Here is a 13831-nt window from a genome sequence, read left to right on the forward strand (position 1 = left end):
TAAAGATTAAACTATGCTTTATTACTAGGGGGGGGACCACAAGTTACTGTTAAAGAATTGTCCTAAAAGGAGATGCTAAGCATTTAAAATCAAAAGAATCAATACATATGGATTTTGACCCCATTTCATCCTTTGAAGTTGCACTCCAATAATCATTTGATCTATTTTAAGAGCGTTCCCAGTGGTCTTTTAATTATGATTATGCCATTTTTTCAAAAACAAAAAATGAAAGTCATTTTCTAGGACAGTTTCGGCAGATCGCCAGTACTTCATCAGAAATTCCCTTCTGAGTTGTGGGTGGGACCACTGGCTTGGAGCAACCCCCCTGAGAACTGCTGTTGTTGCTGAAAACTCAGAGCAGGAAGCTTGTGGTGCATATTTTATCTTTTACTAATAACATTTTTTGTCTCCTCTTGATTCACACTCCCACCTGCATTGAATTAAAAGTAAAAGCTTCAAGAACAAAATTTCATCTGTCTCTGACCAGACAGCATGAACCTTTTTATGATTTGCCAAACCCAGAGCACTTTTCAAGCCCTCAACAGAACGCCCACTGGGGGAGCACAAGAAAGAGCATAGATGAGAGGAAGACTGGGGTGTTTTGCATGCATGCCTTAGAAAGCAGGTACATTAGCAGTCTAGAGAAAGAAGTGGGAACAGATAGAATACCACACACAAGAAACAAGAGAGGGGCTAGTGAGGAAGGTGTCAGATTTTCCCAACCTGTGGTGTCGGGGCGGCAGGGGAGACGCCAAAGTTGCCCTGTTTGTCTCTGCTGAACACAAGCTTCCATAAGACGATGTCAAGGATGAAGGTCTATGGAATAATAGTGCAGTGTGCAGGGGAAAGAATTACAGAGAGTCTAGTTTGATATTTGAATTCACACATCTCCTGTCTCTCGTTTTGGGGGCAAAAAGGTCTTTTGCTGATTTGTAGCTCATCAGCGCTGTCAGCCCTCTTTTGTTGACTTTTTTAAAATCATCACATGTGGTTAAAAGCCATCTAATAAGATAAAAGTACATGGATACTTTTGTCATGGAATGCTGAAAAGGTTAGATGGTGTAGAATTGAGTCCATTGAGTTAGATCATTCGCTTAAAAGGGTTAGCAAAAATTGCACTTGTAGCTGAGGAGTGAAAGCAGTGTGTGCTGAGCAGGTCGTGTTTGCCAGGACAGCCATCTACAGGCAAAGAGAGAAGCTGCTCTATATGGTTGAAAGGGCAAAATGAATTATCCATCATTAATTATCAAAGATAAAAACTCTAGATTTTTTTTACTTATAAAACTTCCCAGTTTTCAAATGTTTAACTTCTTCAAAATAAAATTCCAAATAAAATATTTTTACTCAACACCAATAACACATTTTAAAATTGACACAAGTTTCTTCCTAACTGTTTAATCAAAGGAGACAAATGAGCACATTGCATGAAAAAAAAAACAAAAAACTGATTATGGTAAAACATATAGTGGAAGTACATGATTCGGTGAATCTCTTACCTCCACCAAAACAGACACAGCAGCATTGACGAGGATGATCAGAAAAAGTTTGACCCTCCATTCAAACGGGACACAAACGATCTACAAAGACAAGACAAATGTCCAACTCTGTTCTGTGAGAAATAAACCTTTGACTACACAGGCTTCAATGCTTTCCAGATCAACTTTTCTAAAACTACCATCCATAAATATTCCTTCTTAAACAGAGATTGGCTTAATGAAACAGTTTAAAGCTGACCTGTGATGTTGACTTACCTCCAAAGTTTCATCTATGCTTTCCACAGGATGAAACAAGATGAACAGCAGAAATATATACAGACCCACAGTAGAGAGTACAAAAGGCCCTGTAGTGATGACAGCCAGAAAAAAAACTTAGCATAAGAAATCTATTTGAAAATACCATGAATAAGTATTTAGAATAAGATGTCATACAATTTTTGTAGCTGGGCTGCCTGAAGGGCTTGCCCTTGGAGAAAACAACTGCAACAATGAGATACTGGAACGAGGAGACATAGAAGAGGCTGGTGTTCTCAAAGTTCTGGATGTTATGTTCGTCCAACTCCGTGTTGTTCAGTTCAGACACATTCAGTTGTGTTGAGTGGTTGCAGACGCTAGATGGAGACAAAGGTTAGTTTGAGAGTGATGCTGAGGTGTTGTCAGTCTACTCGCAAACAGGTTTATTTCAAAACCCACTATGTGAATACACTGAAATGCATCAAAACATTATTAATGGGAAATTTTGACACATTTAACTTCTCTTCATCAGATGGAGTCGATGGTGCTCACTCTGTAAAAGGCGTCCAGACGGTGTACCAGGCCTGCTTCTGAACCCAGACAAATGTAATGATCTGAAAGCCCAAGCAGATGAGGATCTGGGTCAACACAGAGAACAGCAAAGGGCCAGAGATGAGACCAGACGGGGGGCGACGTGGCACCAGATCTTTCCACGCTGGATTCAGACTCACTGAAAAGCAAACAAAAAGACAAGTTTGCACACAAACTGGACACTGATGCCTTTGGCGGACTTGTAACACAAATAGAAGAAAAGAAAAAAGTTCTTTGTTATTGTGTACTCACTGGTAAAGACAATAATGAGAATGATAGCAATATCTATGAAAAGGAACTGAAGGTCCCCAAGGTTACTTAGGATCTAAAAAAAAAAAAAAGAGAAGAAAAAAATTGACCAATGTAAAATTAGAGGGTTTTAAACAATGTGTGGGCACATCACTTACCGAGTAAAGAAGAGTCACACTGATGTACTGGATTATACTATAGAGAGCCATAAACTTGAATACACAGAAAGAGGTGATAAGAGCTGCACGGCCCTCCCTGGAAAAGCAAGCAAAGCTGTCAACTACGGACCAAGATGCACCAAAATAACAAACAACTACATGATAGAAAAAGAAGCATTTCAGAATTTTTTAAACCTGGCAAAAGACAAAGTTTAAAGGCAAAACTGGAGTCAATTTCCCAATTTTGACATTTAGGAGACAGAATAAACTTCTAAAGTAGATCCAAAACCTGATGAGGTTGGGGACACAGGAGATGTTGGGGGTCCTTGAGGTGAACGGTGATGCCACTGATGCTTCAAGCTCTGACAGAGAGATCCCACCATGTGCCCTTTTCAGAGCCTGAGTGAGGGGGAACAGAAAAACAGCTCATCCATGCTGCCCCCTAGCGCGACACATCAGAAATGTTTTTAAATAAGGCTGTAATTACCCCACAGTCATTTGCTCCATCTCCACACATTCCTACATAGTAACTGTTAAAAAAATTAAGAAAAATAAAATCAAAAAGGGTCTTCAACTGTTTTTAGGTTTAAATTAACTGTACGATTTATGTTGAGAAAATGACCAAATAATGCAAGATAGCAGATTTAAAGACAGCCATGACGCAATTGTATTTTATTTTTTTAAGGTCTACACCACATGTTTGACTTCAGCACTCACTCAACTCCCTGCAGCGCCTCGATCAGCTGGGTTTTCTGGTCAGGTGCCATTCTAGCAAACACAGTCCCACGCAGCACAAGCTACAGGGCATTTAAGCAAGAGCCATAATTCAAGACATTTGGATATTTCTGTGGCTTTATCAAAAGTAGTCATTTCTTTTCCCATGTAAGACCCCCCCCCATACCTTTTGTAGCATGTCAGGGAAATGCTCCAAAATTGTAGCAAAAGACTTTCCATTCATGGCAAAGTGGTACTGCTCCTTTGACTTGGGCTCATCTGCGTCACACACATCCTCCAGGGTTATGTTTACTTCCTGTGTGTACATTGGAGCATGGATTAGGTTTCATTCTTATAGGAGTCATTTATTATTGGAGACTCACTACTTTTAAATTAACTTAAAAAGAACTTTCTTTATATGTGATTAGAGATAAAATTAAGTCTTCACAGAGTGTTATATTTGATTTGGTTCTAAATTGTGGGATTACATTAGTAGTGAAGTAGGGGTGTCCAATTTGTTTAAAAAGAGGGCCAGAAACCCTCTTTGTTTCTCTTGAACCCTTATAATAACGATAAATTCAAATTAACTATTGCAATTTTTCCCTTTTTTCACATAAAACACAAGTTAATTTAAATACATTTTTACCAAAACTGAATTTGAATTTCAGAAATAACATAAGTTTCTTTTTGTCAACATTAAATCTGTAAACATCCAAATGTAAATCATGTGAACAGGAAAATAACACAAATCGTATTCAGAATGACAAATCACTGTGGTTTTAATCACACAAAGAAAGAAATCTGTTCTTCTCTTATGGCTCAGATAGCCACAGATTGTTGCCACAGGTTTACAGCGGCTTATAACATCAATTAGCCAATCACAATTAAGAAACTGTAAACACAGTTCTTAGAAAGCATTGGGGGCCGCATATTATCAATTTCTGACAGGAGCCGATGGAAATTTGAATGCAGGCCACTTTGGACTTTGGCCATTTCTGAGCTAAGGGAAATACAGCTGGCATGTTTCTCCCTTTGACTCACTCACCTCATATCGAGAGGTCTTGCTGGGTTTGTCAGCATATCTCCAAGTAATCCTTGCAGGTTGTCCATACTGTGGAGGGTGAGCGTCAGCGATTATGACGGTGTCATCGGGAGGGATCATTCCACAGTCACGGGCCACTGAAATTGCGGTCAACATGTTGTCACCTGAAAAACGGTGAATAATGTTATCCACACCGTTAAAATTCTGATTGAAGAAATCATTAAAAGGGACAATCTGCAATGATTGATATCAATGGAAAAGGGTATAGTGTAACATTCAATGAAATGGACAGATTGTGCTGGAGGAAAGACATGTTTAATATTACTGTATATCTGATCAAATTCATGCCATCAAGTTAAAAAATTAGCCGTTGAAGAGAAACTGAAGCCTCATGGAGCTAAGAGGGGATACCAACACTTATTTTTGATTTGATTTGAAATAGTTCATTTCAAGCAATCAAATCAACAATACACAAAACAATACATTCAGTAGTTATACATAATCAAGTGTAAAATTATTAAATAGTTATCTCACCAGTGACCATGACAGTGCGGATATTTGCTCTATGAAGATCTTGCAGGATTCCCGGAGTTTCATTCTTCAGTTTGTTCTGCATGATTATAAGACCCAGGAACTCCATGTTTGTCTCTATGTGATCCCTGATTCAAACAACACATGCATTAGTTCATCTGTAAATACATCACATTTATACAAGCAACATGACTCTTCTTTACTTCATTGTTCATGTTCTGATGTTAGAGTTTTGTGCAAACTTTATTTAAAAATAAACGCACCCAAAAAACAGCTTATATGAGGAGCATTTTCCCACTTTCTGTTTTTCTTTGTATCCAAACTTCTGCTACAAAGAATAAAAAGTATATAACATTACCTGCTGATATTTTGGACTTTGTGCCAGGAGAGTTTGGATTCCAGACGACGGTGAGCCAAAGCAATCACTCTAAAACCCTGCTTAGTGTAATCCTCTAAAACTTCTGCAAAGTCCTCCGGAACTGCAAACAAAACATTAGAACAAGAAAACTGTTTCAAATATAGATTTTTGGATAGGACTGTGACAAAGTTACTGTAAAAAAAAAAAAAAAACTCCATTTGGGATTCAAAAGCCAACGGATGAACTCCTAGTGTGGCAACATAAAATTGTTTAAATTGCATTTGTAGTTTTTATTGAACCTTCAGAGCGTTTCTCTTTCAAATCGTCAGCAGCGTGGTTGCATTTTTAACAGTATTGTGAATCAACATGTGCTTTTTTAGCAGCTCACCCGTCTCATTCTTGCAGAGACTTGCCACCACCTCTGGCGCTCCCTTCATGTAGGCGTCCATACGCTTCTCCCCCAGCAGACGAGCGACCACACTCATTCTCTGAAGCGCTGAGGAAAAAGGAAACTGCCGGACGATGCCTATCTCATACGCTGACTGCAAAAAAAAACACAATCAAGGAGAATGAAATGTTAATGACAAAAATGCTACATCTTAAAGAAAATAAACAGCATCAGGCCGCATACTTATTTACTGCATTACTCGTATTGTCAATATGAAAAACAATATGAAAACAGACAAACAATGACCCTTATAGGGTCTACATTTCATTAAAAGAAAAACAGATTTTCTAAAATATCTGGTAAATTGAGGAACACTAGGGAGTATTTATAAAATAATAAACATTTATACTTATAAAGAAATATTTATTCAAGGTGACATACTACTTACCGAAAGCTCATAGAGTTCCTATAAAACAGAAACAGAGACACAAAATATCAAACCAAAAAGAAACAAGATTTGCTTAAAAAATGTTACTTTTTAATAAAGACCATAATTATCCATAATGTGGATTTGGGATAAAATGCTGAATAATATTCTTGATGGATATATGAACTGTTAAGCTGCTGCATGTACCATGTCCCGTTCTGAAGACGATGCAGGTTCTGGGGGCAACAGCTGCTTTGGTGGGCGGACTACAGTGGGCATGATGCGATTATGGAGTGACGTTTCTTCTTCAGTGGCTTCTTCCAGGATCTGTAGCAGATAAACAAAAAAAAAAAAAAAAAAAAAAAGAGACTTTAAAGTCTTTATTTTGTGCTTTAGCGTTACTTTCATAGGATGGATTTTTGTTTTGGACGTTTCTTTTTTGTACATTTATTTGCAAAAACCTGCACCCCAGTTTTCATCTCACAAATGAAGCTACAGTTAGGGGTCACTGATGTAATGAAGATATTTCCTTTTATTTACAGTCAGGATAAATATTTGGACAGAGACACATTCTTATGGTCCTGACTGTATTTTAAACCTAAAGTGTCAACTTGGATCAACATGATAATCAGTTCCAACACATTCCTACATCCAGGACAACTCACCCAGCCTGTCGCCTCAAACATTTTTAGGTCCAGTGGATCTCCAGACAGCTGGCCTTCTATTTTGGTAAGGGAGTGGCAGGTTGCCATGCAGGCCACAAACTGTGACTTGACAAGATTTTCCTTGTAGGCATTTTCCTCCGACAGGTGAAAACTGGAGCATAGGAGAAAGGGATGGAGTGAAAAAATAAAAAGGGGTGCACTTTACTTACTTGGTTACTTGGTGAAATGAGTTACCAAGCTAACTTTATTTCAAGATTCTCAAGGATGCAGAACATATATCTCAGAAATCTGAAGCTAACCTGCTATTTTCAACTCTTTGAACTCCCCAAAGGTCTAACCCATCTTCAGTCAGGGTCCCAGTCTTAAAGAAATAAACACAAACAGTGACTCAAGTTATTTAACCAATCAAAATGCTCTGATCCAATTCCAACTCATGTAAATTTGACTTTTTTGTCTGCATGTACATGTGAGACACTCACTTTATCAAAACAGAACAAATTGATTTGCCCACAAATATTGATCCTCTGCGGGCTGATGCAGAAAATGCCAGATTGTTTCAGACGCCTCTGGGCGTACACAATTCCAGCTGTCATGGCTGCCGGCAGCGCTGGTGGCACAGTGATAGTTATGATGTCCAGGGACTCAATGATGATCGTTTTTGCTGGCACCTGGCAGGTAGACAGATAAAAATGTAACCCATCTTCAAAACCCAATCCCGGAACAACTTTGCAGCATCCAACATATTCTGACATGTTGACTAAAAATACCAGACAGTATTTGACCCCTTTCCCTGAGGCATCCAGTCCAAAGGTTTAGTACAAAGCTTAAGTAGAGCAGAACGCTCCAAGGTCCCATTGGCCTGCATTAAACTGAATAAATAAATGCTTGTGCTCATAATCTAAAATGTTGCCTGGATGATGTTAACATGTGACCATCATGATACAGCCATCATCATCATCACACTTGGTTGTAAAAACAAAACAGAGCCCACAGTTCTTCAATATTCCACCCTGAGCACAGCAGAACTAAAACCATCTGATTGAAACTTCTCCATTAATAATCAGCTTAATATTTGCAGGGATCATTTGCCTACTTCCATATCTTTAACTTATACCCATTTATTGGTGTAGCTGCTAAAAATCACCATTTGGTATAAAAAATAAAAAAAACAACACAGCAGACAAGCACCACTAATGTCCAAAAAACATGATTACCGACTGATCTAATAAATCCTAAACTAATTCAAACTTTCAATGGCTGAAAACCAATGTCTTAAATATTTTATGAAGCTGCCCAACCTTAGTCCTTGTGATCTATCATCCACTTTGTTTTCCCAGCACTGCTGATTAGCTGGATCAGCCGGTATCGGGCTCTGACTGAAAAGGTTTGATCCTAACAATTGGCAGCATATATATCTATGTATATTGATATCTAGGCAGGTAGGTAGATCTTTTGGAGCTTGTCATCTCAAAAGTAGCTCGCGTACCAGAACAGTGTGGGTACCCCTGTTTAAATGTGTTACCTTGTTTATGATACTGAGTACTATGGAGTATATAAAGCCAATCCCAGCCACAGCCACAAGACACAACAGGAAGAGGTAGGCATCGCGATACAGCTTAAAGTCAGTGGGTTTGGGGTAAAGGATGGAGCGCACCAGCTGGCCCTTGGCTGTGCTGAACCCTTAATGAAAAAAGAAAAAGAAAAGAAAACCTTTCAAGCTTTTATATCACAGTGTTTCGTTAACATTAAAATTTAAAAAACTTGCAGAGTTGTATTAGTGGCTAGCTAAATGTACATGTCTAAGAACTTTTTCTGTTTTGGACAAAGTTTATGTTACAACGGGTGTGTCTAACTTAAATTGTACCCTATTAGAGTAACATTCCTTTTTTCAAAAAAGATATTTTCCATCAAAATGCAGTAAATACAACCCCTTCACTGACCTGTGCGGACCACCACAGCTTTGACCAGCTCATCTGTGTAAAAGCGGGTCTGAATAACATTGGTGCCACAGAAGAGAGTGTGTCTCTTGTGTTCCTCTGTGTTGTAGGCATCGTCACCCTCCCCTTCCACTGAGTTTGGGAGGTTGGTCTTTGTCACAGGAACGCTTTCACCTGGAAGGTAGAGGTGGCAAAACATTTGAGATCAAATAAAAATGAAAACTTCCAATGCCAGGAATTTATCATTCGTCATCCTGGTGAACAGATTTTTTCTCTAACCTGTGAGCATGCTTTCATTAACGATACAGGTGCCACTGACCAGCACAGCATCACAAGGCATGATGGTCCCATTGTTGGGAATAACCATTACATCACCAGGCACCAGGTCAGTAGACAAGATCTCTTCGATATCTGACGGGAAAAGCAGCAGTGAAGAGCTGAAGGAGGAATTCAAATATATCTTTTTTATCATAAGATGAGAAATGTTGGGGGGGGGACAAAGTTAAACATTAACTAAACTAAGACTTTATTTATACTCTATTAGAATTTACTTTAAAGGAACACCTCTGTCAGCATCACCACATGAGGATGTTCAGAAAAAAAAGTATCAAATACAACTTGTGCTTTTATTTTGTAGCTGCTTTCTTATGGCTTCAGTATGGCTCAAACGGGCCCAGCAGCAAAAACAATAAAAGCTATTTATCTGTCTGTAGTCTAGGAGGAAAAGAGTCTCTTCCAAAAGCTAAAACATGCCTGTGCACGTTACGATTTTATTTATTCTAGGTAAAGCAGTGAAGGGAAAAAATTTTGGCATACCTTTATTGGTTCGGCATACAGACACACGGACAATACTATGAGCTGTCACCATATCATGAAGCATGATATATTGCTAGAGAAGAGGAAGAGGATAAAAAGGCTTTTTAACTCTTGTAAACACATGAAAGGTTGCATAGTTGTTTTCATTTGGGTCTTAATATTGAAACCCTGGATTAGACCTGACAGACAGAGCATTCCTTTGGTGTTTGAGGTCATTAAATCATTAAACTAAAAATTATTTAAAAATCCAACAAGTTTCATCTTGTGAAAAGACTTTTTTTAAATAGTTGATAAAGTTGCAAATGTCAAACTCTGTAAAACTAATATATTGACAGCTGTAAATCTTTACAATAATTTAGTGAAAAACTTTGTACAAATGGACAAAACTACAAAGAGAAAAGAGGTAAATAAAAGAAATAAACAAATTAGTCATTCTCTTGGTTTTATAAAGTGTTTGACTTCCTAAAACCCGAGGCAGACTCATGAACAACTACTTGGTTAAAGTGGTTAGCAGCTTTAATCAGCAGGTCATGTTCTGGACTTTGATCTGGACATTGCACCATATTGTGTAAAAGTAGTAGTTTTTTCGTTTTCTTTTTATCAGATGTCAGGCCCTTAGCAGACAGGAGGCTTCTCCTTAGAATCTTTATATTGGAGTTTGTGGTTGACTCAGTGACTGCAGTGTTTGATTACTTATTTAACAACTCTGCTTGTGTGTGCCAAATACAATTTTGTCCTAAAAATACATGTTTACCAGCAATCTCAACTACAGCATGCAGAGTTGGATATTCATTAATTATTTCAAGTATATATTAAACCACATTTTGTCTCCACGTTATTGTGACTTAAAAAGTGACACATGAAAAGCTGGTAGATCACCTTTTTGATGGTGTACAGAGAGGTAGCTATGGATACGACCGACATGAAAACAATGGCCACAGCATAGTAGTAATACTCATCAGCACTCCACAGAATCACACTGAAGAGCTGGAAGATGTAAAAAGGGTTGAGGACCTGAAAGAAAAAACAAAAAAATGTTGAGTTGTTTTAGCCATTTACAGAAGTGAATTCCATTAAGGTACAAGCCCATACAGGGCTTTTTTTGGACAAAAAAACATGGAGAGGAAAGAGGGGGCGGGGCATCCTACCAGCCTTTAAACAATTGAGGCTGCAATGCATTTCTGATTTTGTAGTCACAAAACTCATTGTTTTCTAATGAGACCATTACAACAACAAGGTGAAAGTAATTTTAGGCACTAAAAATGAAAGTATTTCGGATCTATAAATATATTGATGTCTCTATGGTGTGGACTGGAAAAACAACAACAAATAAATTAAAAAATAAGCATTATGAAATTCATTCATTCATTCATTCATTTTCTTAACCGTTTTATCCCTTTCGGGGTCACGGGGCTGCCGGAGCCTATCCCGGCCACTAGTGGGCGAAGGCAGGGGGGACACCCTGAACAAGTCGCCAGTTTGTTGCGGGGTAGAATGTCCTCACTCACACACCCATTCACTCCCGCACTCACACCTATGGTCAATTTAGAGTTGCCAATTAACCTATGAAGTAGAGGGCTGCATTGGGATTGGGTCCCGCCGGGTCCCGCGGGACCCAACGCAAATCTCGCGGGATTGGGCGGTTTGAATTGTACTGCGGGCGGGAGCGGGCGGCAAAAAAAAAACTCTGCGGGATCAGTTTTGCCATGAATATCTCATGAATATATAATAGTGGACTACGTTAGGCTGTGCGGCTGTTGGAGTCTTATGTACTGAAGCTCCGTGAAGGCACCAGGTAGAGACGCCCAATGGCCACTGTCATCTAACCTGTTGTTGGGGGTGTGCAGCGCCCCGCCCCGCCTCTTAGAAATTGTGTTCTTTAAAGCCTGATAGCGCGGTCGCGTATGGGCGGAGCTATCAGCTAAAGTTCTGGTCTGATCGCTGCATGGAGCGATGTGTGCATCAATGCATGGTAGACACGAAGAATGTGGAGAGATCAGGTTTATTATTTTAAAGAGTTCTGCTTGATAATCATGTTTCCATGTTTGAGTTCATAGAATCATCCCAGAGAAAGTCTCTGCTTCAACTCCCACAGTGAAAGCTGCGTCTCAATCTGACGCCGTGTTTCCATCTCTCTGACAGAGTTGAAGCCAAAGCCCCTCCCCCGCCTCTTTACCTGCTTTTCCTCTCTACCTGTTCACCTGTTCACATCCTCTGCAGCTTAGAGTTATTTTCCCCGCGCTCCCAGTGTGTTCTACACAGAGAGCGCAAAATACGGTCATAGCAGGTTAACACGTTAGTCGGAACGCTCTAGCGCAACAGAAGGATGAAAGAGCTGTCAATCTGGCAACACTGCGCGGGATAAGGAAGAAGCAGAGGTTTCCTGACAGGGACATGATGTCAATTGATGAAGCAGAAAAGAACCTCAAACGAGGTTCATCGTGTTCAGATCTGCGTGCCAATGCCCCACTGAGGCGCAAAACAGCAAAAACGGGAAAAGGCTGAAGCTAAAAAAAAAAAAAAGTATTTTTCCGTCAGGAAAAAATTAATTCATAGATTTTCAGCTCTGTTGAACCATTACAATGTTTTTCTTCCTGCAAATGACTTTGACCTGCATCTATCCCAGCTGGTTCAGCGCGCTTCAGGCCGTCTGTCGTGGACAAACAATGTCGCGGACACACGCACACTTTTTTTACCGAACAGGATTTGTGAAAATATATTTAATGATTATGTTGCACATTACACAAAAGAGGAATGCATGAAAAGATGAGACTGGAGGAGGGACATGAATCTCTTTAATAATATCAATAAAAATACGTGTTTTTTTCTGCGGGACGGGAGACGATACAAAATCAATGCATCTCTATTACTGTGCGGGACTAAATTCTATGAGTTTTGCGGGTGCGGGCGGGAGTGGACATACAGATTGTGGGTGCGGGCGGGAGTGTAACGCATACGTTGCGGGAGCGGGCGGGATTGGTCAGAAATTTGGCGGGTGCGGGCGGGAGCGGGATGAAGAAAATAGTCCCGCGCAGGGCTCTACTACAAAGCATGTTTTTGGACGGTGGGAGGAAGCCGGAGACCCCGGAGAGAACCCACACATACACGGGGAGAACATGCAAACTCCACACAGAAAGGTCCCCCACTGATGTTCTGTTTTTCACGTCCCCATTATGAAATTGCACATTCAATTTTAACAAGCCAAATAATATTTCTAAAAGTCATCTTAAATTATATTTGCCATAAAAATAAATGGAGGAAAGCATTTCCAACCAGAAAATACAGTCAAGTTCATTTTCACAGTTTTAAGGTTGTCATTTAAAAGTAAGTGCTGTCATTTAGAGGATGAAGTTAGACTTCAGAATAGGATGATATGTTGTGGTGATCTCTACAGGGAGCAGTCGACAGGAAAGAACAAGAACTGTTGACATTTACACTCACAAATAGAATTTAAGGTTTTATAGAAATAATTGTTTATGATAGGAACCCAAATCTTATCTATTTTACCTCCTTATACAGAAAAAGGCCAAGCAAAAGAAAATGTTTTCTTCAACAAAGCAGGGTTCAACTCACTAATTTACTATCGTTGACATGTAAATGCAGTCAAAGACACCAAACAAGCAAGTTTTTAAATGATCACAAAGAGCCTCCCTGACCATAGGTTACATTATGCTTGAACAGTATTGTCTGGTATTTTTTTTATTCTTTGAATGTTTGTACCTGTTTTTGTAAAAAGTCAGCCTCTATGAGAAGGAAGTGTTCAAAACACCAACAGGCTGGCTCTGACACAATGCCTGCAATACTGCTAGCATCATCTCTACAGGAAATTGCAGTTTTGTAAAATACAAAGAGTACGGGTAAAGTAAATGCAGCATGTGTTAGAATAAAGTTAGATGTACCTCTTTGATAAGCAGCTTGAAAACAGAAGGCACTTTCACTGCGATTTCATTCACTCCAAAGAACAATTTCCTAAAAAAGGAAAAAAGTCACAGTTTAATGCAATATAACTGTACAGAAATAAGAAAGTAGCATTAATTAGCTTCTTTTATTAAAGCTTTAATTGCAATGATAAATTATTTCAATTTTTAACAACATTTATGATCAACTTAAAAAAAAGACTATTTGGATTCATTTATACCAAGAGTCTGTTTGTTGGGAGATTTGACAAAGTTCAAGCTGTTACCTAAGCAGCAACTGAACAATTTAGTTTAGAAAATGCATCCAA

General features: G+C 39.1%; 1 protein-coding gene across 2 annotated transcripts in view; it reads right to left on the reverse strand.

The window, feature by feature from the left end:
- atp13a3 (ATPase 13A3) overlaps positions 1–13831 on the reverse strand; it is a 29654-nt gene that overhangs the window by 4329 nt on the left and 11494 nt on the right. Inside the window, exons 8-33 of one of the 2 annotated variants that reach the window (XM_023954222.2) lie at positions 13506–13575; positions 10486–10620; positions 9607–9679; positions 9070–9201; positions 8794–8964; positions 8376–8533; positions 7333–7521; positions 7153–7214; positions 6854–7004; positions 6396–6515; positions 6210–6227; positions 5762–5915; positions 5374–5494; positions 5019–5143; positions 4488–4648; positions 3630–3758; positions 3446–3525; positions 3216–3258; positions 3018–3127; positions 2729–2825; positions 2574–2646; positions 2283–2460; positions 1929–2107; positions 1752–1840; positions 1497–1577; positions 724–816 (exon numbers count right to left, since the gene is read on the reverse strand). In XM_023954222.2, the coding sequence (XP_023809990.1) occupies positions 724–816; positions 1497–1577; positions 1752–1840; positions 1929–2107; positions 2283–2460; positions 2574–2646; positions 2729–2825; positions 3018–3127; positions 3216–3258; positions 3446–3525; positions 3630–3758; positions 4488–4648; positions 5019–5143; positions 5374–5494; positions 5762–5915; positions 6210–6227; positions 6396–6515; positions 6854–7004; positions 7153–7214; positions 7333–7521; positions 8376–8533; positions 8794–8964; positions 9070–9201; positions 9607–9679; positions 10486–10620; positions 13506–13575 (2992 nt within the window). The remainder of the gene's footprint in view (positions 1–723; positions 817–1496; positions 1578–1751; positions 1841–1928; positions 2108–2282; positions 2461–2573; positions 2647–2728; positions 2826–3017; positions 3128–3215; positions 3259–3445; positions 3526–3629; positions 3759–4487; positions 4649–5018; positions 5144–5373; positions 5495–5761; positions 5916–6209; positions 6228–6395; positions 6516–6853; positions 7005–7152; positions 7215–7332; positions 7522–8375; positions 8534–8793; positions 8965–9069; positions 9202–9606; positions 9680–10485; positions 10621–13505; positions 13576–13831) is intronic. The other variant, XM_023954223.2, reaches the window with a different exon arrangement.

The sequence above is a fragment of the Oryzias latipes genome, chromosome 4 (assembly GCF_053564925.1).
Source record: "Oryzias latipes strain Hd-rR chromosome 4, Olatipes_Hd-rR_3.1".
NCBI classification, from domain to species: Eukaryota; Metazoa; Chordata; class Actinopteri; order Beloniformes; family Adrianichthyidae; genus Oryzias; species Oryzias latipes.